Source organism: Choloepus didactylus, chromosome 2 (assembly GCF_015220235.1).
Source record: "Choloepus didactylus isolate mChoDid1 chromosome 2, mChoDid1.pri, whole genome shotgun sequence".
Taxonomy (NCBI): Eukaryota; Metazoa; Chordata; class Mammalia; order Pilosa; family Megalonychidae; genus Choloepus; species Choloepus didactylus.
Genome location: NC_051308.1, coordinates 92,018,373 through 92,040,748, shown reverse-complemented (window position 1 = coordinate 92,040,748; position 22,376 = coordinate 92,018,373). Strand labels below are relative to the sequence as shown.

General features: G+C 36.6%; 1 protein-coding gene across 9 annotated transcripts in view; it reads left to right on the top strand.

Annotated features, from left to right (window-relative positions):
* Positions 1–22,376, top strand: part of DNM3 (dynamin 3) — a 615,582-nt gene that overhangs the window by 539,138 nt on the left and 54,068 nt on the right. The window contains exon 19 of one of the 9 annotated variants that reach the window (XM_037825344.1): positions 11,216–11,266. The exons of the other annotated variants lie outside the window; for them this stretch is intronic. Within the exon in view, the coding sequence (XP_037681272.1) occupies positions 11,216–11,251 (36 nt within the window). The 3' untranslated portion in view covers positions 11,252–11,266. Of the gene's footprint in view, positions 1–11,215; positions 11,267–22,376 lie in introns of those variants that run through there. 9 annotated transcript variants of the gene reach the window in all.

The window sequence follows — 22,376 nt, the reverse complement described above, 5'->3', positions numbered from 1 at the left end:
GAGGAGGCTGAGGGGAATGGGAAGAAAGAGAGTGGACAAATCTTGCTGAGCCTTGTAAGCCATGAACAGGAATTTGGATTTTATCCTAAAAACACTATGGAGTCACTGAAGAAATTTAAACATGGAATCATCTCATAAGAGTGTTATAGTTAGAGTGACCCAATATATTAGGATGTAGAACTGGAGGCAAGGAAGCTGTTGCAATAGGAAATACCTGTTTAAATGGGGATAGATAGACTTGTATTTTCAACAGAATGACAGACAAGATAGCCAACTGACTCTCCCAGCTGTAGTTAAAATGCTGAAAAAATGTATAAAATGTATTTGTGAATGTACTGCCAAAATGGAATGAAAGGTAATAATCCACAGATGCCAGAAGTGCAATGAGGCAGGAAACTCAGGAGGTAACTGAGTGCCAAAAATGGCTGTCATTCTGAGAAACTTATCCAAACTCTGGAGATTCTGAGCCTCTATCATGGTGGCTGTAAAAGGCCTGGGAAGCAGACAATAAAACTTAGAATTCTCCCAATTCTAGGGAGTCTAGTAGAAGACTTCCACAAAACTGGTACCACAAAAAAAAACTGTACCCTTAATCTAAAGGCAAACTAGGAATAAACCCAGTGTCCAGAAGGCTATAACAAGGAAAATATCTTGTATTAGCCTTGGCGCTAAATGGAAGGGGGTTGGTGAGGGAGATCTATCTGCCTTTGGAGTATATGACCATAAGCCTGCTCTCATTTGAGAGTAAGGTCTGAACTTACACTACATGCATATTATTAAAAACTTGTAATACAGAATTTAATTCTCCTGGGTTTGTAGTATCCCAGAGAAAGTAGTAGAAACAAACATAAATTCTCCCTGGAAAAAAATGCCAGTTCAACTCAGGCCTTAAATAATTCCCTCAGGTAGAGTTACAAGCAAAATGAACAGCTTACAAGAAACAAAGAAAGGACACAAGGAAACAAGCCACTACTGAGAGCTAGGAGAAACAACAGTGAACTCAGAACTGTAAAGATAAGATATTGGAATTATTAGGCACAGAAGCTTGTGAGTATGAGCAAGAAAAACCAAGAAGATGGGAAAAAAGTAACTTCTAGAAATGAAATACCACCATTGAAATAAAAAATCCAATGGAAAGATTCAATGGAGATGATTAGACATAGCTAAATAAAGAATTACTGAACTGAAAAATCTGTAGTGATATAAATAAATGACCAGAATAAAGCCCATAAAGAGAAAGATTGAGATCGTAGATTGCATAGGTCTAACATATAACTAAACAGAGTTCTAGAAGGAGGTAACAGCAAGAATGGTGGAAAAGGAAGTCTTCAAAGAAATAATAGAAACACTGTTCATAATAGTGAAAACCTGGAAACAACTGAAATGACCATTCATGGAATTGTAAATGAATAAATTGTAGTTTATTCACACATTGGCATATTATATAACATCCAAAACAAATGAACTCTAGTGACATTCAACAGAATGCATGAATTAACAATATAATAAGTGAAAAAGATTATATATCACATGTTATTTTATGAGATTAAAAATAACTGATAAAACTTAACTCATTAGGATGACATATAATTGCAATAAAACAGTATTAAGGATGATGATTGTTATCACTGACAGTTACCTTGGGTGGGAAGACACAGGGAGATGGGTTGGTAGAAGGTATGACATGAGTAGATGCAGATTTTTCAAAAAGTCATAGCTTTTGTTTTTGGTAATGAATTCACAAGTGCTTACTATACTACAAAAATAACTAATTAAAAATCTTAATAAATGAATCAAATTGGTCCATACATGAACCAATGATGAGTGTGTCATGAACTAAAGATCATGATTAGTAATTCCTTGGGGGGGAGGCTTGAGGAAGGGGGAGAGAGAGAGACACAGAGAGAGAGACTGGCTAGCTGAGAAAATTTTTAATTATTTTTAATTATTGAAGTACAGATTCAGGAAACACAGCAAATCCCAAAGAGAATTAAAATAATAATAATAAACAAACAAATACCTAGGCACATCATTGTGAACCTACAGAACACCAAAGAAAAAGAGATCTTAAAAGATGCCAAAAGTATAGACCACCTACAAAGGAAGTGAAATTAGACCGACTGTGGATCAGTTAACCTGTGCAATATCGTTCACTAGATAAATGGAAGAACCAGGACTCAAGTCCACGTCTTCTGATGTCCATGCCTATGTTCTTTCTAATATTCAAAAACGATTTATCACACATCCATATAGTATTTTGTGCCCTATAATGAATGCAAACCAGAAAAATAACAGAATTGAAAAAAAAAAAAACATAATTTGGAAAGCTGGAAGAAAACTTAACAATCTGTTTAACACATGAAAATTTTGGTTAGATTTATTTAGCTACAGAGTGAGGCAGGAACTAACAACTGTTCATTGCCTAAATATGTGCCAGGCATTTCGTTGGAGCTTTACAAATCTCATGCAGTTCTCAAAACAAATCTTCATGATTGGAGTTCTTATTTCTGTTTTATGGTGGAAGAGACTAAGGCTTGGAGAGATTAAATAATATATCCATTTCAAATAGCTGGTAAATGGTAAATTCAAATTCTGGAGTTGTGCCAACAGCCTTTTCCAACCACCCATCTACTCAGTATCTGTGTCAATAAATGAATAATATAATTATATTACCTAAGGTGCCTCCAAACAGAAGTCTTTCTGGGTAACCTCCCAATAACACCACTCCCAATGTCAGAGGTTCCCCCAGAGACATGCCAGGGACTATCAGTTCTTCCCTTTTGTGCTTCTATAGAATTCTTTCCCACTTGGATATTCTATCAATTCCTCCACCACAGGTTTGATCATCCTTTAAATTACAGTGATTATTTTCTAATGGTGCAAGTGTTTTGAATCCTGGCTCTTCCACTTACTAGATAAATTGCTAAATCCATTTGTGTCATTGTTTCCTCATGTGCAAACTAAGGATAATAGTACATACCCCTCAAAGTTATTATGATTATTAATTATTATTATTTGATAGATATTAATTATTAAGATTGAATAACAAAATAAAACTAATAAAGCACTTATTTCTGTCCCTGGCCCTTAGAATTTCTCAATAAGCAACTGCTGCTGCTATTACTAGCTTACGAATTAGGGCCTTTACAGGAGCAGAAATAACATTACAGTCAGTGGTATTCATTTTCCCTTCCTAGTTTGCCTAAAAATAAGTGACCCATGTTCATCTGGTCTACTGATTATGTTCTGATATTGTCTTGGATCTGGTGATCATTAATTTTAGCTTATTTTAATAAGAAATTAACTATAAAATATTCCGATCTGAATTTCACATCAAGGTAATATGCATACAGTGATATGTTGCCAAGCATCCGTTTCCTAAATTGAGCCAAAAAAAAATTTCCAAACTTTCATCCACTGGGTTGAATTCACTAGAGAGAATAAAGGAAAAAAATGTTCACTTGGCTTCTAGAGAACCCACGTTCTGTATGGCTCAATTTGGCCAAAAAGTATTTACCTTCTGGATTGATTATTTTGGATTAAATAGTTTTGTAAAAGCCATTTTAATGATACAGTAATATGTGAAAACAATTTCTATACTGCTGGTAGTTAGCAACGTGAAATCACCAAATTCACATGAATACATACAATGCATCCTGAGGCCAGAAGAAGGGGGAGGAGAGGTAGAAGAAACATCATATTGATTCAGTAAATGTGTACATTGTGCAATGTATGTTCTACGTGGCTTTTTGGAAAAAGAATGCCTATACTATTTTTAAATCGTGTAAACTTGATAAGCCCTGGTGGGCAGGAATTTTTATAGTATACCTTACCTTTCAGCTAACCACTTTATCATTTTTTCAAATAAGAAGACAATAAATAAAAGCTATATAGAATGTCTCCCTTCTTCTAGGTGATTGGTGGCAGTTGATTTGAAGTTTCACTTTTGCTTCAGGATTTTTTGGTATGCTAATAACATTGTGAACTCACATTTCATACTCTTTCATTTTATCTCATTTATATGTGTTTCTTCTACGTGGAATATTCCTCCTGCTTAGCGTAATATGCTGATGATTCCAGAGATCTGGATTTTTTTTTTTTCTTTCCAAACCACTTGATTATTTATGTAACATTCAGACTTTTAGAAGATTACTTAACTATCATGGTATAACTAAAGAGGAAGAAAGGAAATACTTAGCTTTGAAGAAACATTAACATAAAAACATTTCTCCAAGGACACAGCAATGCAGTAAGGTATCTAGTTTATCTTTTAGAATATCAGAGACTGGAATATACTAGAGGACTGAGAGGAGAAGAAAAAAGCTTCAGTTCTTACTCACATTATGCTCATTTTGTAAAAAGTGGTTTGCTCTTTTACATAAGACACAATTCATAAAATCTTTTTATATCAGCAGGGAGGTCATCTGTCTGCATATACATGGAACCTGATGGCTGTTAACAGCAGAGCAAAACATTGCTGAACAGTTCAGAAAGCAGGGATGAGGAATATTGTTCTATCTGTTCCCAACTGAAACAACATCAGAAAATGTAGGCAGGCTAAATGGAATTATCCAAAATGGAGCCCATCTGAAATTCCAAGTCTCACAGAGACAAAAGCACTATTCACCTCTTCTTCCTTCTTATGGCTGAAATTCATCTGCATCCACTGACATCCCTTAAATTATTACCCTCACGGAAAAGTCTGCAGCCCCTGTAGAACACATACAAACACTCAGTTATTTCTGACCAGACCTATGTTGTTTGTAGTTCCCCTGATTCATATTTAGTATCGCAGCAAAGAAAAATCACTGCCAGAAATATATCAAATGTTTACCATATAGATTCTCTAGGTTTCAGGGATTTCCCGTAGCAATTTTTAAAGTTTAGATATCTACCTTATTCTTTAAAGGTCATAATTCCAGAAGTCTGGCTCTTATCTGAGCCTTTAGAAAGAAAAATCTGATAGAATTTCTTGAGTCCCAAAGAAAATGCAAAATGGAAACGAACAGAATCCAAAAATTCAGCTACGGAGTAATCAACGGCTTTCTCCAAATCTCTGTTAAAAATTGGTATAATAAATGGTAGCTTTTTTTATTAAAGTAAAATTGTTTAGCAGCAAGAATTTAGCACTTTAAAAGCAGCTACATGGTCTGCTGCCCAGGACTCCCTTAAAGATTGCTTTGCTGAGGCTGTTCAACATCTGTCAGCATTTTGAGCATAAACCATCGTCTCAAAAAAATTCCTCAGCTGAAACTTGATACATCAGGTCTCAGCTCAGGAGTTTTTACCATCTTGATACATGCAGGTCTCAGCTCAGGAGTTTTTACGGTTTTCAGAAAAATAAGTTCAGCTGTTTTTAAGTTAGTGCTAGACAACCCTTTACTTATTTATGCATAGGTAAAAGGAAAACTTTCCAACTAAAATGAATGGGAAACATCAAATGGTCTGACAGTAGTGAAGTTTTCGTCACACTGTGTTACTGAAACAGGATGTCCTTATTCAAGCTGTAGTGACCACGGTCCTGGTAGGATGGTATGATGGTACTCTGCCGAGTTTTAATGTCTGAGGTCAGAATGTGCCCACCTCTTGGCAGCTGGACATGAATGGCTGAAGTGACAAATTCCAGTCCTTCAGCTTCCCAGATCGTTGTGCAGCCAGAGGAGAGTAATACAATAAACAGCAGTTTGCCAAAAGGCACCATGATCCCCTGGTGGGTTGTGGTTTTGCACAGCTTCAACATATATTATCCTGATGTCTAAAATTACTTCTCAGAGTACAGCTGTGTGTGTGATACTGGACTTTGGTCCACTGGATGATCCCATGTAGGCCACTTACAACAGGAATGCACTTTTGAACCTAAAGCTGTCACTACAAATCTCACTGTGAGTATAAGAATTCATGAAGAGCTCTAGTTTATTGGCTTGCAAGGATTTGCCTAAGAAGGTAGAGAGGTTGTATCTTAAAATTGTCAGGCATTCAACATGGAAGTTTCGTTGAAGTTATGGTATTTTTAGTTGGCTATTTTTACCGTCAAGATTTTTTTTTATATGAATACTAATTGGAAATAGAAAGGCAAGGGATGGACAGGTCTTCAACATAACAGTACTCTATACAAGTCATCTATATTGCAGAACTTCTCTGAGCTAAAGATTCCCTAAATCACTGCAGCATAGCACTTAGTTTAAAAAGTAAATAAATAAATAAATAAAACTGTACTAAAATTTAACCACCGAGTACCTTAACATACTTGCTAAGCCCTCTACCCTTAGCCTAATGTAATATTTTAACCACATGAGTATTTCTTTTGAGGCCATATGGGATATACCTCTGATTGTAGAAATACCAAGTAATTCAGCTTTAGTAGTTGTAGCGATAAGGAAAGAATTTCTGCTCCTTCCCTTAGTGATTCTGGCATGTCCTTAGAAGATACAGCCCTAGACAATCAGCACCCTAGGTCTCTGGCTTCTGGAATATCTGTACTCACACCACTCTGGGAGAACCGTGTGCACTAACTGCCCTCCGGACCTTGGGTGACCCGGGTCCTTTGGAGGATATTAAATGAATAAAAAGTAGTTCAGATCAAATAATCTTGAAAATCCTCTCCAATAGAAAAAAACAAACACAATAGAGATCTAATAATTTCACTTCCTTAAAAACATTCTGTAGTTCCCCACTTAGCATAGTGGAGAAGGCCCTCTGAGATTTACCTCTGAGATTTTATCTCCCATCTCCATCCCAAGCCATTTCTCTTCTACCTCCCTCCCTACTCAACCCACCCAGACAGATATGTCTGATGTTCCAGTCACTGAGCAGCCACACTCATGTTCCACAGGTGCACCACCCTCTTTCCCACTTCTGGACCTTTGTACATGTAGTTCCTTCTCTCGGAAGACCCTTCTCTTCATTCTGTACCTGATAAACAACTTGCTACTCATCAAAACCCAGGACAGATCTTACACACACTTCCTTTCTGCATTCTTCAGATTATGTACATTTGATAATTACCAGGTTTTAATCAAAATCTTTGTCCTCATTTCTCATAATAGTACAAAGGTTTATGTCATTGTTGTCCCTATAATATTAATAATGAAATTAAGACATAGACAGAAAATCATATGGCATATATTAAAAGCATTTGGGAAACTGAGGGTTTTTCTTGAGACCTCTTATTCATTTCTGTATCCAATGTTGAAAAAAAGTTAAAATAGATGCAGGGGAGTCCCTAGCTGAAAAATGTCCATTTGGTCCTCTGACCCAATCATAGACTTTTATTCCAAAGGGACTTTCTTCTTCATAGACATAGGAAAATGCCCTGATTTCTCTGATTAATTTGTGCTTATTGATCACTGAACTTGGAGGTTGGAAACCTGAATTTCAATTCTAGCTCTTCTAAATTGTGTAACCTTAGAAAAATTATCCAACTGTTTTGACTCTTAGTTTTTGAAAAAGTAAATAATAAGGGTACCTATGTCACAAAGTAGGTCTAAAGCTCAAAACAAATTTTATAAGTAAAGGCAGTTTTAAAACTATTTAGCACTACTTTTTTATGAAGTAATATACAGTATTATTATGGTATCAAAGGAAACTAAAATTCTACAGTATGGAATCCAAATAAAATTTGGCCAATAAAATTTGGCAAAAAAAATGGGGGTTAGGATGTAAATTGCTTTCACTATCACTCTCCAATTCCACTTAATCATGGTTTAAAAAGTGTTTTGTATGTATCAATAGCTATTCTGAAATAGTTAAAAGTAGTGCCAACACATAGTAGGTACTCAATACATAGATGTGTTGTGTGTTGATATGTGTGTGTATGTGGTGTATAAAAAATTTTTTGCCATAGAAACTCCTGGGTTGCAGAAATAAAGAGGGAACTGAAAAGGAGAAAGTAAACCAATGGTAAAGCCACAGCTGATCTTAGGGTTTTTGCCATTCCTGTACCCAAGAGCTTTGGGTTTACATAGATATATGGGGACAAGACAAAAGGCTTGAGCCAGAATAAGTTGGGAAATTGGAACCAAGGCCCCTGTAATAAGTCAGGACCCTCAAAGAACTATATCTTCAGTGAAATGGTAGATCACAACAATCTATCTTCCAGAAAAGTGAGAAAACAAGACAAGTTATTTGCCCTGGTCTGCATTTTGTGTGGAAGGAAAGAAAAGTCTCCTTTGAGAATCCGTTTTTGTAGGACTTCTGTTTGGGGTTCAGATTTGTACCACTTGCATGGTCAAGTAGAAACAAAGCTGAGAAATTAAAGTGAACCCAGGTTGGAAGCATTTCTGGGAGCTGTAGAAACACAAATACTCTCTGGAGGAACATTCCTCAACTCAGCCCTCATAGGAGTCATACAAATGAAACCCAGCTAAACATAAATACACAATGCAACATTTCAAAGGACACAAAGAAAGAAATTATCATGAGTGAGTCAAGAGAAATAGCAAACAGTAGAAAATATTTTGAACTACATGTAAAATGTTTAAAGAAATAAAAGAGCAAATTACAAACTTGAGAAAGGAACAATATGTTGTTGACGATAAGGCTTAAAAAAAAGAACCAAATAGAACTTCTAGAAATGAAAAAGGCAGTCTTTGAAGTTAAAACTTCATGAACAGATGAAACAGCTGAAGAGAGACAAAGAAAAATAGGTCATGTAGTAACAAGTGGTGTACTGATAAATTCTTAATAACCAGCTCTACAGGTTTAAAAAGCCCTGCTTCCTAGTGTTTGCTTATTTCAAGCTACCAGTTGTCACTGAGAACAGGATCGAGAAGAGATGTAAACGGTCAGTTTTCATGAGCTGGTACAAGCCAGGTCCTACATACCACTGCATATATAACTGAATGAATGACCCAGAATGTAGCATAAAGAAAGAGGTAGGAAATGTATATGAGACATGAAGGATAGGATAAGAAAGTCTAAAATACATTTAACCATCATTATAGAAGAGAATGGGAGGATAGCTAAGATTTTTCCAGAATTAGTTAAAATCATGAATTCTCAGATATAAGAGCACGACAAATAACATGCAAATACACACTGGAATGAAATTGCAGAACACCAAAGACAAAAAGACAGTTAAAAGCATCCAGAGAAAAAAGACAGATCAACAACCAATAAAAGACAAGACTTCTTAAGAACATCAATGAAAACCAGAAGTAATGGAATAATCTTTGAAATGCAGAGGGAAATCAGTAAATTTAGAATTATATACCTAGTTTAAATTATTATTTAAAAGTGAGGGCAAATGAAAACAGAGTTTACCACCAATAGGTGCTCACAAAAAGAACATTGTAAAGATTTATTTTAGGAAGAAGGAAAATGACCCAAAAGGAATATGGACAAAGAAATGAGTAAATATTTAGGTTATCTTAGCCAACATTAACTAAAGCAGCAGCAATATTTATGTCTAATTGAAGATTAAATGCCATGTAAACAGTGAATTTTATTTTCCCACAGATACCAAATGGCTTATTATGAATTTAATTACATCACCATTTAGAGGTTTTAATCATCTTTTACTCACTTTTAACTTATAAAACAATCAGGAAAAAAACATTAAATATTAAGAAATAACATTTTTTTCTTTCAAAATCAAGTTACACATTGCTAAACATATTTGACAATTTGGGTGTATTTTTAATTTGTAATGAAAGATCCATAGATACCTCAGATTTAAAAAAAAATTTCTTGTTGATCTTAAATATTCAATTACGTGAGTCCCAGATCACCCAGTTTAGGCTGTATTGGGATAGACACTATATTTTATGTTGAAGTTTATGGGTGTCAAAAATTTACCCCCAAAATACTAGATGTCCAGGGCCTTTGTTCTCCCTACTCACATGCTGGTGACCCTTTACCACTAGGAGTGTTGTACTCACTCTGTCTCACAAATAAGAAACAGTTATTTCATACCATTCTCCAATAAAAGGAACCAGAACTCTTTGGAGAAATGGCTGATTCCAGGACTGGATCAGAGAAAGTACAAGATAAGCCTGCAATAATATCTCATGGTGCCAGACAGTAAGGAAATACTCAAAAAATGATGGAGACATGTCAAAGGGATAAAGAAGCCAACTTGACAGAGGCTCCCAGTGACTAAATCTGGGACAATTTTGAACCACAAAATAATTATAGTAATGGACTATGACCCATACAGTAAAATAAGAATCCATACTTATATAAATAAATAATTGAATAAAAAATTAAATGAGGGAAAGGAGAAATCTCTTTCAGGAAGGTCATATATTACCTCCTCTCCCAGTTCTATCTAGAGACAACAATGCATGGCTTCAGTTGAAGCGGGGCAAGTGAAGGTTTAGAGGGAAGGAAATAGTTTGAGTCTGAAGCACAAGGTTTCTACTGTGTTGAATTCGCTGTGGTAGAAGCTATTAAAATGCCATCTTTTACTCCCTCCCACTCCTCTCTCTTCCTCTGCCTCCATACCCCACATCCCAGTCTGCTTGTAATCCTATCGGGAGAATATACAAGGAGAAGGAAAGAAAAAATAATGAATGACTGTGTTCCTTGGCACATGAATCAAACTTCCCTTTTGGGGCTTCAAGAATAAAGAATGAGAGGCTTTAAATCTTGCTAACTTGTTCAAGAATGCATGAGTGCTTGTGTGACTGCATATGTAGGTAAAAATGTAAACTACCACTGTGAAGTAACAATGCCAGTTTTAAAACCTACTAAAGAAAATAAATTACTACTGAATAAGGTGTGTTGGAGGCCAGTGGGAAAAAGAATAGCAGATTATTTTGTTTAGAGCTGGGGTGAATTAGGAAATACCCTTTTTATAGCTAACTCTAATGAGATGAGCTGTAGTTGCCAACGTGTGTTTATCAAATGTCTAGGCTATCTCACAGGATGTGAGATTGGTTTAGCTTTGTAAAATAGCTCTGTATTTCTATTTTAGCCAAATCTCTGCAAGACTGTCAGCTCCCTCCCCAAGCAGAATGAAGCAGCAGCAGGACAACAACAAAACCTGACTGAAACAAGAGAGTAAATGTTGGCTGGAATCCTGTTGCTATCCAGCTTTGCTTTTAGAAGTATTCTCTCAGTTTGATTCATTGCTTCTTACAAGCAAGCTCCAGACAGCTTTTCTTAAGATAAAATACATTGTTGAAGTGAAAACAAATATTGCCATTGGTAAATCCTTTCACTTAAAAAAATTAAAAGTGGCAAAATTTCCATACTCTTATTTACTCCATCCCAGGCCCCTCGTCCTGATTCCGACAGACTGTGGAAATAGAACAAGGAAAAGCCACAGATGGAAGAGTCGGGTGTGAGTTCAGACCACATGACTCACTGCTTGTGCTTTCTGGAGCAGTCTGCTTTCTGTTGAGCTTGCCTCACTCTGATTAATTGCATGCAACAGCGAGATTCCACCAGGTCGCCCCTCTGGTGACTCAGACAGAACTTAGGGGATCACTAAATTTACATTAAAAATCAGATGGGCGCCTGGACACCCCTACTCTGCCCTACCTCCACTCTGCCCTACCCGCACTTAATTAGCATCAAGTTGTCCAATTCCCTCTAAGAGTGATGGACTCTGTGAGGCTGTTGGTGTTGTTTTTGGCTTGAGGCTTTATAAACTAGCCAGCCATTGTGTAAGCATGGGTCTGTCTGAATTGCTTTGGGGCTAACTGCCTTCTTAGAAGTCCTCTTGATGTTCATTGTTTTGCCTGCAAGCCATTGCTGTTATTAAAATTACTATTTAAAATTCCTCGGTCTTGGTTCTCTGTACTGTAAGAGAATCGCTGTCCTGTACATTTTCAAGAGGTTTGTGTTCTTTTTTTGTTTTGTTTTGCTTTGTTTTGTCTTCATTTCTATAATTTGAAATTGGGGTTTTAAGGTGGTGTCGAATTTGTAGATTTGCCAAGTTTAAAACAGAATTTGGGGGTCGGGGGGAAATAACTAAACTGTTCTGATGCTGTTTAAAAACTTCTGGCAGGTATGCCTTTTTATTTTTTGCTCATCATATAGGCTATTCAGACAAATTAAAAAAAAAAATTAAGTAGCTCTTGGCAGAAGGTCAAAACCAGCATTGCAAGGAAGGTATTTAAAAGTCTTTTAAGTGTGGGCTATTTATATAAGCAACAATTGCACATTTCTTATGACTAAGGAGGACTGTTTTCACAGTCTTTCACGGAAATATTTCTAGACGATTTCTGTGGCTCTTTTCCCTGAGCTCATTTATTTGCTTTTGCTTCAGAACAGAGCATTTTAATGAGCAGTTTTATGAGCCTAACCTGGGTTCTGCAAGCTCCAAATGACTGAATTCCTGTTGCATATAACCTTTGCCCTATTTTCCATTAAAACACGAGACGTTCCTATAATCAACTTCATACTATGACCTTGGAAGAAAAAATGCAACAGATACTCTAGTGTACTATTCAGCCCACTAAAATTAATGTTTTTTTAAATATTTGTTGTTTCCTTTTAGTTTTTTAAGTTATACATATTAATATTTTAATAAAAAATTCCTTTCTTTTGTAAAATGCTTACATACTCATCTATTTCATAACTTCACCTAATCCATACCTTCACTTAATCCAATCTTACCATATCCCTGTGAGAAAATAACTCATTTAGTTGTCTTTATATAATCCATTGAGGCAGGTACAAAGGTAAGATGAACCTCAAATCATTTTGGAAATATATATATAATGCATGGTTTTCTATCGACATAATCTCATGTATAATTGTTGGAGACAGAAAGTTTCCTGATGGAAAAACTAAAGTAACTATCTGATGCATTTTGCCCCCTTCTCTGTGTGTTAATTCAAATGTGGAACAGCTATTTTCCATTTTTTAGTATCCTAGATATCTTTGTACAGAATGACTTTCTTTTCTCTAACTTGAAAAGTGCAAATTTGTTTAATTTTTCTTCTGGGTTCCACCTCCAGAGTTTTAATCAGTTTTATTGATATCTGCTAAGCAGCCAAGACCTCCTTTTCATTTGAGCTGTGGCGCCCCAAACAAGAACCAGTACCAAGAACAATGAAGCCATTGTTTTGTGGCATACCAGGCTCCCTCTTGGTCTTGCATTCCAGCCCTGTTGGCCTTTTAAAACTATACTACTGATTTTAGGTAGTCTGTGGTTCCTTAAAACACCTAGCTCTTTTTCTGTCCTGCCCATCTGTCCTCATCTTATGATTGTCTACTTTTTTCTTTTTAGGACAAGGAGGACACTCTTTAAAACAGAGTGAAGTAAGTTTAGGACAAGTGAAAGGAAATCTGCTTCACACAATAGGTTATAAACTTACGGAGCTCATTAGTCCCAAAAGGTAGTGCTGGCAGGAAATGTAAATGAATGTTAAAAACCTTTTAGCCAAATAAATAAATGAGAGCCGTAAATGGCCACTAAGAAAACTGGAGCTATGCTTAACTCTTAGAATTGAAGCAGAAAGCTGCTCCGAGTCCTCCCATGGCTGTTGGGTCTGTTGAGACGGTCGCCCTTTGGTCTGGCCGAGGACGGGGTTTCCTGTGCATCCTGTGTCCTCTCCGCACTTGTCTCTCCTGAGTCTCACTGGATCTCAGAAAGACGCTCCGAGCCTGTTCCGGGGCGGGCAGCTTTCTTTTTTAAATAAAGACTAGAAGGAAGCTTTGTCACTTTTCCTTGACCTTTCAGCCATTTGCCTACCACAGTGCCAATTATGACTGTCAGGGAATGGTGACGTCTGTCCAGTGGAAACTAGCTGAGATCACATTTGGATTTTAAAACATAGATATTTTCTTTTATGTAAGTCAGACCCTTCTTTTTCCTGAGAATTTTCAAGCCTGAGACCAACGTAGCATTTTTATTTCTTCCCATATTCCGTCCTCAGTAGAACCTTCAATCACTTAACCCCTTCAGCTTTGCCCAGACCTGTACCTCCTTACGGCAGTGATTCTCAACCTGAGGCACTTGGAAAACCCAGAGAATCTAGGCCTCATCCCAAACCAATTAAATAATTTCTGGGGGTAGGGCCTGGGCATCAGTACTCTTTAAAATAGTCCCAGGCAATTCTCCCACAGCACAGTTAAGAGCCCTGGCATTGTAGGTTATGTCAGGTTCTCTCCTGAGCCTGAACTCCCTGGTCAGCCTCTCAGTCATATCTGTGCCATCTTTCTGCAAAACTCCTACCCTCCCATAGTAAATGTTTATTAGTGGTTAAGGTGAAGCTTACGGCATCTGTCAGTGATGCTGGGTCTTTATGCTGTTTGCTTTCTTGGTCCTTCCAACTGTGACTCTTAGTAAAAGAAAACCCGCTGTGAAAAGCTAGCCCATTGCAAAGCCATAATGTCCAACACTTGTTGACTAATGTGGTAGAATGAAAAATTTGGCAGGTCTTTGTCTTCAGTTCCTGGGGAAGCAACCTCAGAATCTTTGGAATTTCCGGCGATAGGAGTAGCTTTTGGTCTTCCTGGTGGGCCCAGAACCTTAGCTAATAGTTCATATGCTAAATGAGATGACAGAGGGGCCAGCCACACCTGCAGTCTTAGGGTGGGGGCTGGCCCCACCAGGAAAACCAGCTGTATGATTAGAGGGGTGGAGCTTTGAGCCACCTCATATCAGCTCCACCTCCCAGACCTCTGGGAGGGAAGAGGGGCTGCAGATTTTCAGGCACATGCCCATTGATTCTATCACTCATGCCTACTTGATGAGATCCCATATAAATTTGGGATATTGAAAGCCCAGGAGAGCTCCCATGATTGAGACAATACCTCTCTGTGCTGAGAGGATGACACAATATGGTTCCACATGGAGAGGACATGGATGCTTGCATTTGAGACCCTTCCAGACCTTGCACTATGTGTCTCTTCTTTGGCTTCTACTTACGTATTATAGTAAATAATAAAACTATAGTTGTAACTATAGTGCTTTCAGTGAATTATCAACCCCAAGAGGGGGTGGTGGGAACTCCCAACTTTGTAGCCAGTTGGTCAGAAGGGCAGGTGGGCTGGACCCCGAATTTGGAACTGGTGCCTGAAGGAACAGTCTTATAGCAGATTGTGCCCTTAGCCTGTGGAGTCTGGCCTAACTCCAGGTAGTTAGAGTTAGAATTGAATTGAATTGAATTGAATTGAATTGAATTGAATTGAATTGAATTGAATTGAGTTACTACAGTCTTTGTCAGTTGGTGTGCTGTGAAAGTTGTAGAAGATTTTTGTAAACCCTTTACAACTAGATTGGCACTCTGCTCCAAATCTGATCTCTCTTCACATCAGTTCCTCACTCTCCCTCTGAACAGGCACGTCACCTCTCTCTTTAAGAGAGTATCAGTGCCAACCAGAAAAGGCTGTCCAATACCTTAATCATCACCCTAGCCAAGCATTCTTCCACCATTCTCTTCCTTCCCTTAAATCTTAGAAGGAATGTCCTACTCCCTTTCATTAAACATTATTGAGTACTTAACTGTGTGCAGTGCATTGAAATACCATGGAGAAGATCTATTAGGAAGCAATTAACAATAATGCATGGAAATAACAAATTCTTATTACGAAACATTTAATAAACTATTGATGTGTAGGAAGGCGAGATCAATTTTGATTAATCTGACTAGGGAAGGTTATCACATATAGGTAATATCTGGGCCAAACCTTGAATAATAGAAAGATTTTAGCAGTCAATTATTAGACAGGACGCATTCAATTCAAAAGGACAGCATGGTCAAAGGTACCAGGTTGTGATGTTATGGTTTAATCTAGGAATAGTGAACAGCTTCTTATAGCTGGACTATAGCATAGATGATAGGTTTTTTTTTTAATCAAGATTACTTTATTGATTTTTTTTTAATTCAGTTTTATTGAGAAATAGTCACATAGCGTATAATCATCCATGGTGTACAATCAACTGTTCATAGTACCATCTTATAATTGTGCATTCATTACCCCAATCTATTTTTGAACATTTTCCTTACACCAGAAAGAATCAGAATCAGAATAAAAAATAAAAAATAAAAATAAAAAGATCCCCTCCCCCATCCCACCCTATTTTTCATTTAGGTTTTGTCCCCATTATTCTGCTCATCCATCCATACACTGGATAAAGGGAGTGCCATCCACAGGGTTTTCTCAATCACACTGTCACCCATTGTAAGCTACATTGTTATACAGTCGTCTTCAAGAGTCAAGGCTACTGGGCTGGAGTTTGGTAGTTTCAGGTATTTACTTTTAGCTATCCAATATATTAAAATCTAAAAAGTGTTATCAATATAGTGCATAAGAATGTCCACCAGAGTGACCTCTGGACTCCATTTGAAATCTCTCAACCACTGAAGCTTTATTTCATTTCATTTCACATCCCCCTTTTGGTCGAGAAGATGGTCTCAATCCTACGATGCCAGGTCCAGATTCATCCCCAGGAGTCATATCCGGCATTGCCAGGGAGATTTACACCCCTGGGAGTCAGGTCCCATGTAGGGGGGAGGGCAGCAAGGTTACCTGCCAAGGTGGCTTAGTTAGAGAGAGAGGGCCACAAGGATGATAGGTATTTAAATAATAGTTCTCCTTTACTAATACTTTGAATTTCATTCCTTTTTATATCATCTGAAATCTCATGTAAACACTGCCTTCTCCAGTATCTTCAGTCTTTTAATTACTGGCTCCTTTTTAAACTTCATACACATATGTCCTCCCTGCCCTAAAAAAAAACATTTTTGACCCTGCTTTCTTGATAAAACCATGCTATTTCCTTTATTTCTCTGCCAAACTCTCAGAGTGTGACTTATACTTTCTTGCATTCTCCTTTCCACATTCCCTACTTCACCCTCTTAATCCTGCTTCTGAACTTCCCCCACCCCTGCCCGTCACTGAAAGTCTCTGTTGAGGATTCCCAAATCATACAGACAAAACCATTAGCCAATCTTTATTCCATTTGGCCTCTTAGCAGTATCTGGCACTGTGGATAAATGCATTTTTCTTGGTCTTTTTTTTTTTTTTTCTATCTAAAGTAGCATGCAATGTTGCATGATCTTTGAACCTCCTTCCCACCTCTTTCCTACTCCTTGATCTCCTTGGTTGGTACTTCTTCACCTCCTTAACTGTGGATACCACAAAATACTTTTCTCCCTCCTGTACTTGTTTCATATCTTTTCATATTTTCATTCTGCAGGCATTTATCAAGCACGTGCAATATCAGGCACTTTGCTAAGCACAAAGATGAATTTGGTCCTCTCTGTACACTCATTGTTTTTATCTTTTTATTCTCATGGCTCCACTTCCACTTCTACATGGAATGTTTCTAAATCTGCATTTTCTGCCATGACTTCTTACCTGGACTCTAATTTTATGTTTCTAGGTGCCAACAGATATGTTCTTTGCATAATTTCAAACCTAATTTGCTCAAAAATAAAGTCATTTTCTCCATGAAAATCAATTTCCCTGCCTCAGTTTTTTTGTTTGTTAATTTGCCTCAATTAGTGAAACCTTCATACCCCAGTCTTCTAGGCTGAATACTCTTATCTCTCAACCAATTTTATATACAATCTGTCACTGCATTTTTATTATTCTTTCTTTAGGATGTCACTAAGATCCACTCTTAGCTCGCCATTTTTCTTGCCACCAACTTGTTCCAGACTTTTTTCACCTTACACATAGTTTACTACCATAGACATATAATTGGCATTCCTACTTCCAGTCTCACCCTGCTTAAATAAATTCAGTCTGTGAATGACTACCAAACTAAACTTCCCAAAACATCATCCCTTCTGGTGACCTTGTATGCCCATTGCATCGAATCTCATGTATTTAGCCTAACTTGAGTTCTCCACAATCTGACCACTTGCTCTACTATTCAACCCTATCTCCTTCAAGTCAACATGTTTTTTACCATGTTCTCCCTAATATTTCCCCAAACACATCGAACACATATCTATCTCTATGCCCTTGCTCATGTGTTCCCCTTGCTTGGATACCCTTTAGCTGTCTGCATGTCCCAATACAATCATTCACCCTCTTTCTTTCTACAGCCTTACCTGGTTCCCACAATCTCTAGAATTCTCTCCTTTGTTGGAGAGCTCATTACATTTAGAGGCCTCACCATACTATTAATCACTTAATGCATGCTGTCACTAGGACACATAAAATAGATGGTAAACTTCTAAAGGGCACAACTGTGCTCTGTTCCTTCCTCTAATCTCCCAGAACACCTAGTACACATCTGGTCATTTGTTAAATGTTTAATGCATAGCGTGGTTTAATTGTAATAATTATCTATTCTTCAATTAACTAGTTTATACCAAGATAAAGACTCCACAAGTACAATAGCAAATAGTGTTTACTCTGTATGTGAGGAGTTTGTTTTCTGCTCCATGACATAGTAGCTAGTCTATATGCCAGGTTTGATGTATATACCTCTTCCCAACTCAAAAAGAGTCAGTTAAAAAATAATCGTTGATTCTCTAGAGCTAAGTACCAAATTATAGGAATTCGGGACGTGGAAGAACACAATAAATGACACCTGAAGTGCAATCTGCCAAATTCTGACCATGGCAAAAATCTACAGGACAAATGACCCAGTTTTTTAACAACAACAAAAATATTGCAAGAAAAAAAAGGAATAGAGGAGAAACCTATAGATTAAAAGAGACCTAGTCGAAACTAACTGTGTTTTAAAACTTCAGCTTCCATGTGAGACCCAGGGAAGAGATGCCTATTTGGTGCAGGATCTGTATTTTCTAAACAGTGTAACTCTATAGTCAGTTTGCTCAAACACCACAATTATATGGAACTTTGAATAGGAAGTGAGATATGGCAGGTTTGTATAGATTAGAGTGAAACAGTGACACATCCCAAAGTAATTTGGGCAGAAAATAAAAATATATTTGCAGGGCCCCCCTGAGGAACTGGGGGAAAATGCAGAAGCGTTAGACTTCCTCACCTGGACTGATGCTGTCACAGACATTGAGGACTGGCAGTTTAATGTGCTGAGCCCTCTATCATGGGACTTGCCCTTATGGAGCTCGTTACTGCAAAGGAGAGGCTAAACTTGCATATAATTGTGCCTAAGAGTCTCCCCGAGTACCTCTTTGTTGCATAGATGTGGCCCTCTGTCTCTCTCTCTAACTAAGCCAACTCCGCTGGTGAACTCACTGCCCTCCCCTTTGCGTGGGACCTGACTCCCAGGGGTATAAATCTCCCTGGCAATGCAGGATATGATTCCTGGGGATGAATCTGGACCCGGCATCATGGGATTGAGAATATCTTCTTGACCAAAAGGGGGATGTGAAATGAAACGAAATAAAGTTTCAGTGGCTGAGAGATTTCAAATGGAGTTGAGAAGTCACTCTGGTGGACATTCTTACACACTGTATAGATAACACCTCTTAGGTTTTAATGTACTGGAATAGCTAGAAGTAACTACCTGAAACTGTCAAACTCCAACCCAGTAGTCTGAACTCTGAGGACGATTGTATAACAATGTAGCTTACAAGGGGTGACAGCGTGATTGTGAAAACCTTGTGGATCGCTCTCCCTTTATCTAGTGTGTGGATGGACAAGTAGAAAAATGGGAACAAAAACTGAATGAAAAATAGAGTGGTAAGGGGGGATGATTTGAGTGTTCTTTTTTATTTTTATTTTTTATTCTTATTATGATTCTTTCTGATGTAAGGAAAATGTTCAAAAATAGATTGGGGTGATGAATGCATGACTATATGATGGTACTGTGAACAGTGGATTGTACACCATGGATGACTGTATGGTATGTGAATATATTTCAATAAAACTGAATTTAAAAAAAAAAAAAAAAAGACCTAGGAGACAGATCTACCAATCACAATGTGTGGACTTACGTGGATCCCAATTCAAACACATCAACTTAAAAAAATTTTAAGTCATGTGGAAAGTGTAATGCAAATACTGAATATTTGATAATATTAAGAAACATTAATATTTTAGGTGTGATAATAGTGTTGTGGTTATGTTTTTTAAAGTTCCTTATCTTTTAGGAATACAAACTGAAATGTACATGGATAAAATTATATGTCAAGGAGTTTGCGTTAACACAGTTGACAGGAGTATAGATGGAACAAGATTGGCCATATGATAAATTGTTGAAGCTGAGTAATGAGTACTTAGAGCTTGATTTATACTTTGTGTTTACTTTTACATCTATTGAGAAATTCCCAAATAAAAAGATTTTTTAAAGTAGTCATTCATGTTAAGGAATTCATTCCTGTTGCATTTTTTTAGGTAACAGTGGTATTGTGGTTATGTTTGTTTGTTTTTTAAAAAAAGAGTCCTTAACATTTAGAAATACCGACTGAAATATAAATAGATGAAATTATTTTTAAAATGTAGTCATTGTGGTCATGTGCTATTTTAAAAATTATAATGAAATTAAAACACACAATTTCTAAATTTTTATTGAATAATTTCTTATCCCCAAGAATATATCCACAAACTCCCAAGTTGAGAAACAATATTTTAGAAGTTATATTATTACCTAAAGCTTACTCCACTTCCAAGTACAATTGTGATTGGTACCTCCCGTAGATGAGTTCATAGAGAACTGTAAAAACCAAGCACTGGGTTTTGTACTTAAAGAATTTGTTACAAGAACAGTGACTTTAAAAACCATTTTGGTTATATTCCAGTTAACATTGAGCTTTAGTATATCCACAATGAAGCGTGCTCATCTGCGTGCTCAATCAGTCCTAGATAAATAGAACTCACAGGCTTTCCCCAATATCAATTTAAATAGTAAGTTCAATCTTAGTTTTCTGACCAACTTTTCAGTGAAACAGTGATTAGTAGCAAATCCATATGATTTGCTGGGAAAGGGGAATTTTGTCTTTGTGATTAGGGTAATTGTGAGCAATAAAATTGTCGGTAAGCTAATATCAGAACACAGCTAAAGGTCTGAAAAATCCTCATTAGAAAAATCGGTCCTTGGAAGAATGAGAATTCAGTGTGATGCCAATAACTTTATCATTTTAAGTGGATTTCTGTAAAGCATATAATTCTCTCTTCTTGTCACTTTAAATCCAAAAATGCTAATTAATCCTTATCTTCATAGTGATAGTAGCTCAATAAAAGTTAAAATTAATTGCATGACCAATTAAATTAGTAGCACCTCTTTATGTTCTTTTAAAATCTCTTTTGACACTCTAACTGAAGAACTTCACCCGACCTACCTAGGAAACATAGTAAAGCCATTCTGAGAATATCAATCTAATATTAATATTTTTATCAGATGATTAAGCAATATAGCTTAGCAATGGGCTTGGAATTTTAGAATGAGATTGTTAATAATCATTTTAAATTAATTCAGTTCTAGAGTGACTATTTTTTCTTATTTGTAGTTTATATATTTTCAACAATATGCATGTATTTCTTTAGAACTTAAAAAAAAACTAACTAAAAAATGTATAGTATGGTCTGTCACTATCCTGTCCAATGTAGTAGCTACTAGCCACATGTGGTTATTGAGCACTTGGACTGTGGCTAGTCCAAATTGAGTCATACTTTAAGTGTAAAATACATACCAGATTTCAAAGACTTGGCTCTGAAAAAAACAATCCAAAATATCTCAATAATTTTTATATTGATTACATGTCAAAATGATAATACTTTTTATATATTTGGTTAAATAAAACATTATTGAAATGAATTCCACCTATTTCTACTTTTTTTAGTGTGACTATTAGAAATGTGCCTTATATTGTATTTCTATTGGACAATGCTGTATTTTATTTCTTTAGAATATTAAAACACTGTCATCTCCTTTTGAGCCAGCAAGAAAATCTCTGATTTCTCAATTATAAAGAGCATGAAATATGCACAAAGTAACTTAGATCGGAATTCTGTTCAGATCTTATTTTTATGATCTTAGTCACATTCCTGTGCTTTAATTTCTTCTTGCTGAAAAAGAATAATAATGACTAACATACACTGAGTGCTTCTTATGGACCAGGAACTCTTCTGAATATCTACTTGTGTATAGTCATACCTTAGGGATATTGTGGGTTCAGTTCCAGACCACCACAGTAAGCAAGTCACACAAATATTTTGTTTTTCCAGTGCATATAAAAGTTATGTTTACACTATACTATAGTCTTTTAAGTGTACAATAGCATTATGTCTAAAACAAAAACAATGTATATACCTTAATTTTAAAATATTTTATTGCTAAAAAATACTAACCATCATCTGGGCCTTCAGCGAATTATAATCTTTTTGCTAGTGGAGGTTCTTGCCTCAGTGTTCATGGTTGCTGACTGATCAGGGTGGTGGTTGCTGAAGGTTGAGTGGCTGTGGGAATTTCTTAAAATAAGATAACAATGAAGTTTGCCACATCAATTGACTCTTCCTTTCACAAAAGATTTCTTTGAAGCATGCAATGCTGTTTCATAGCATTTTACCCACAGAACTTTTTTTCAAAATTGGAG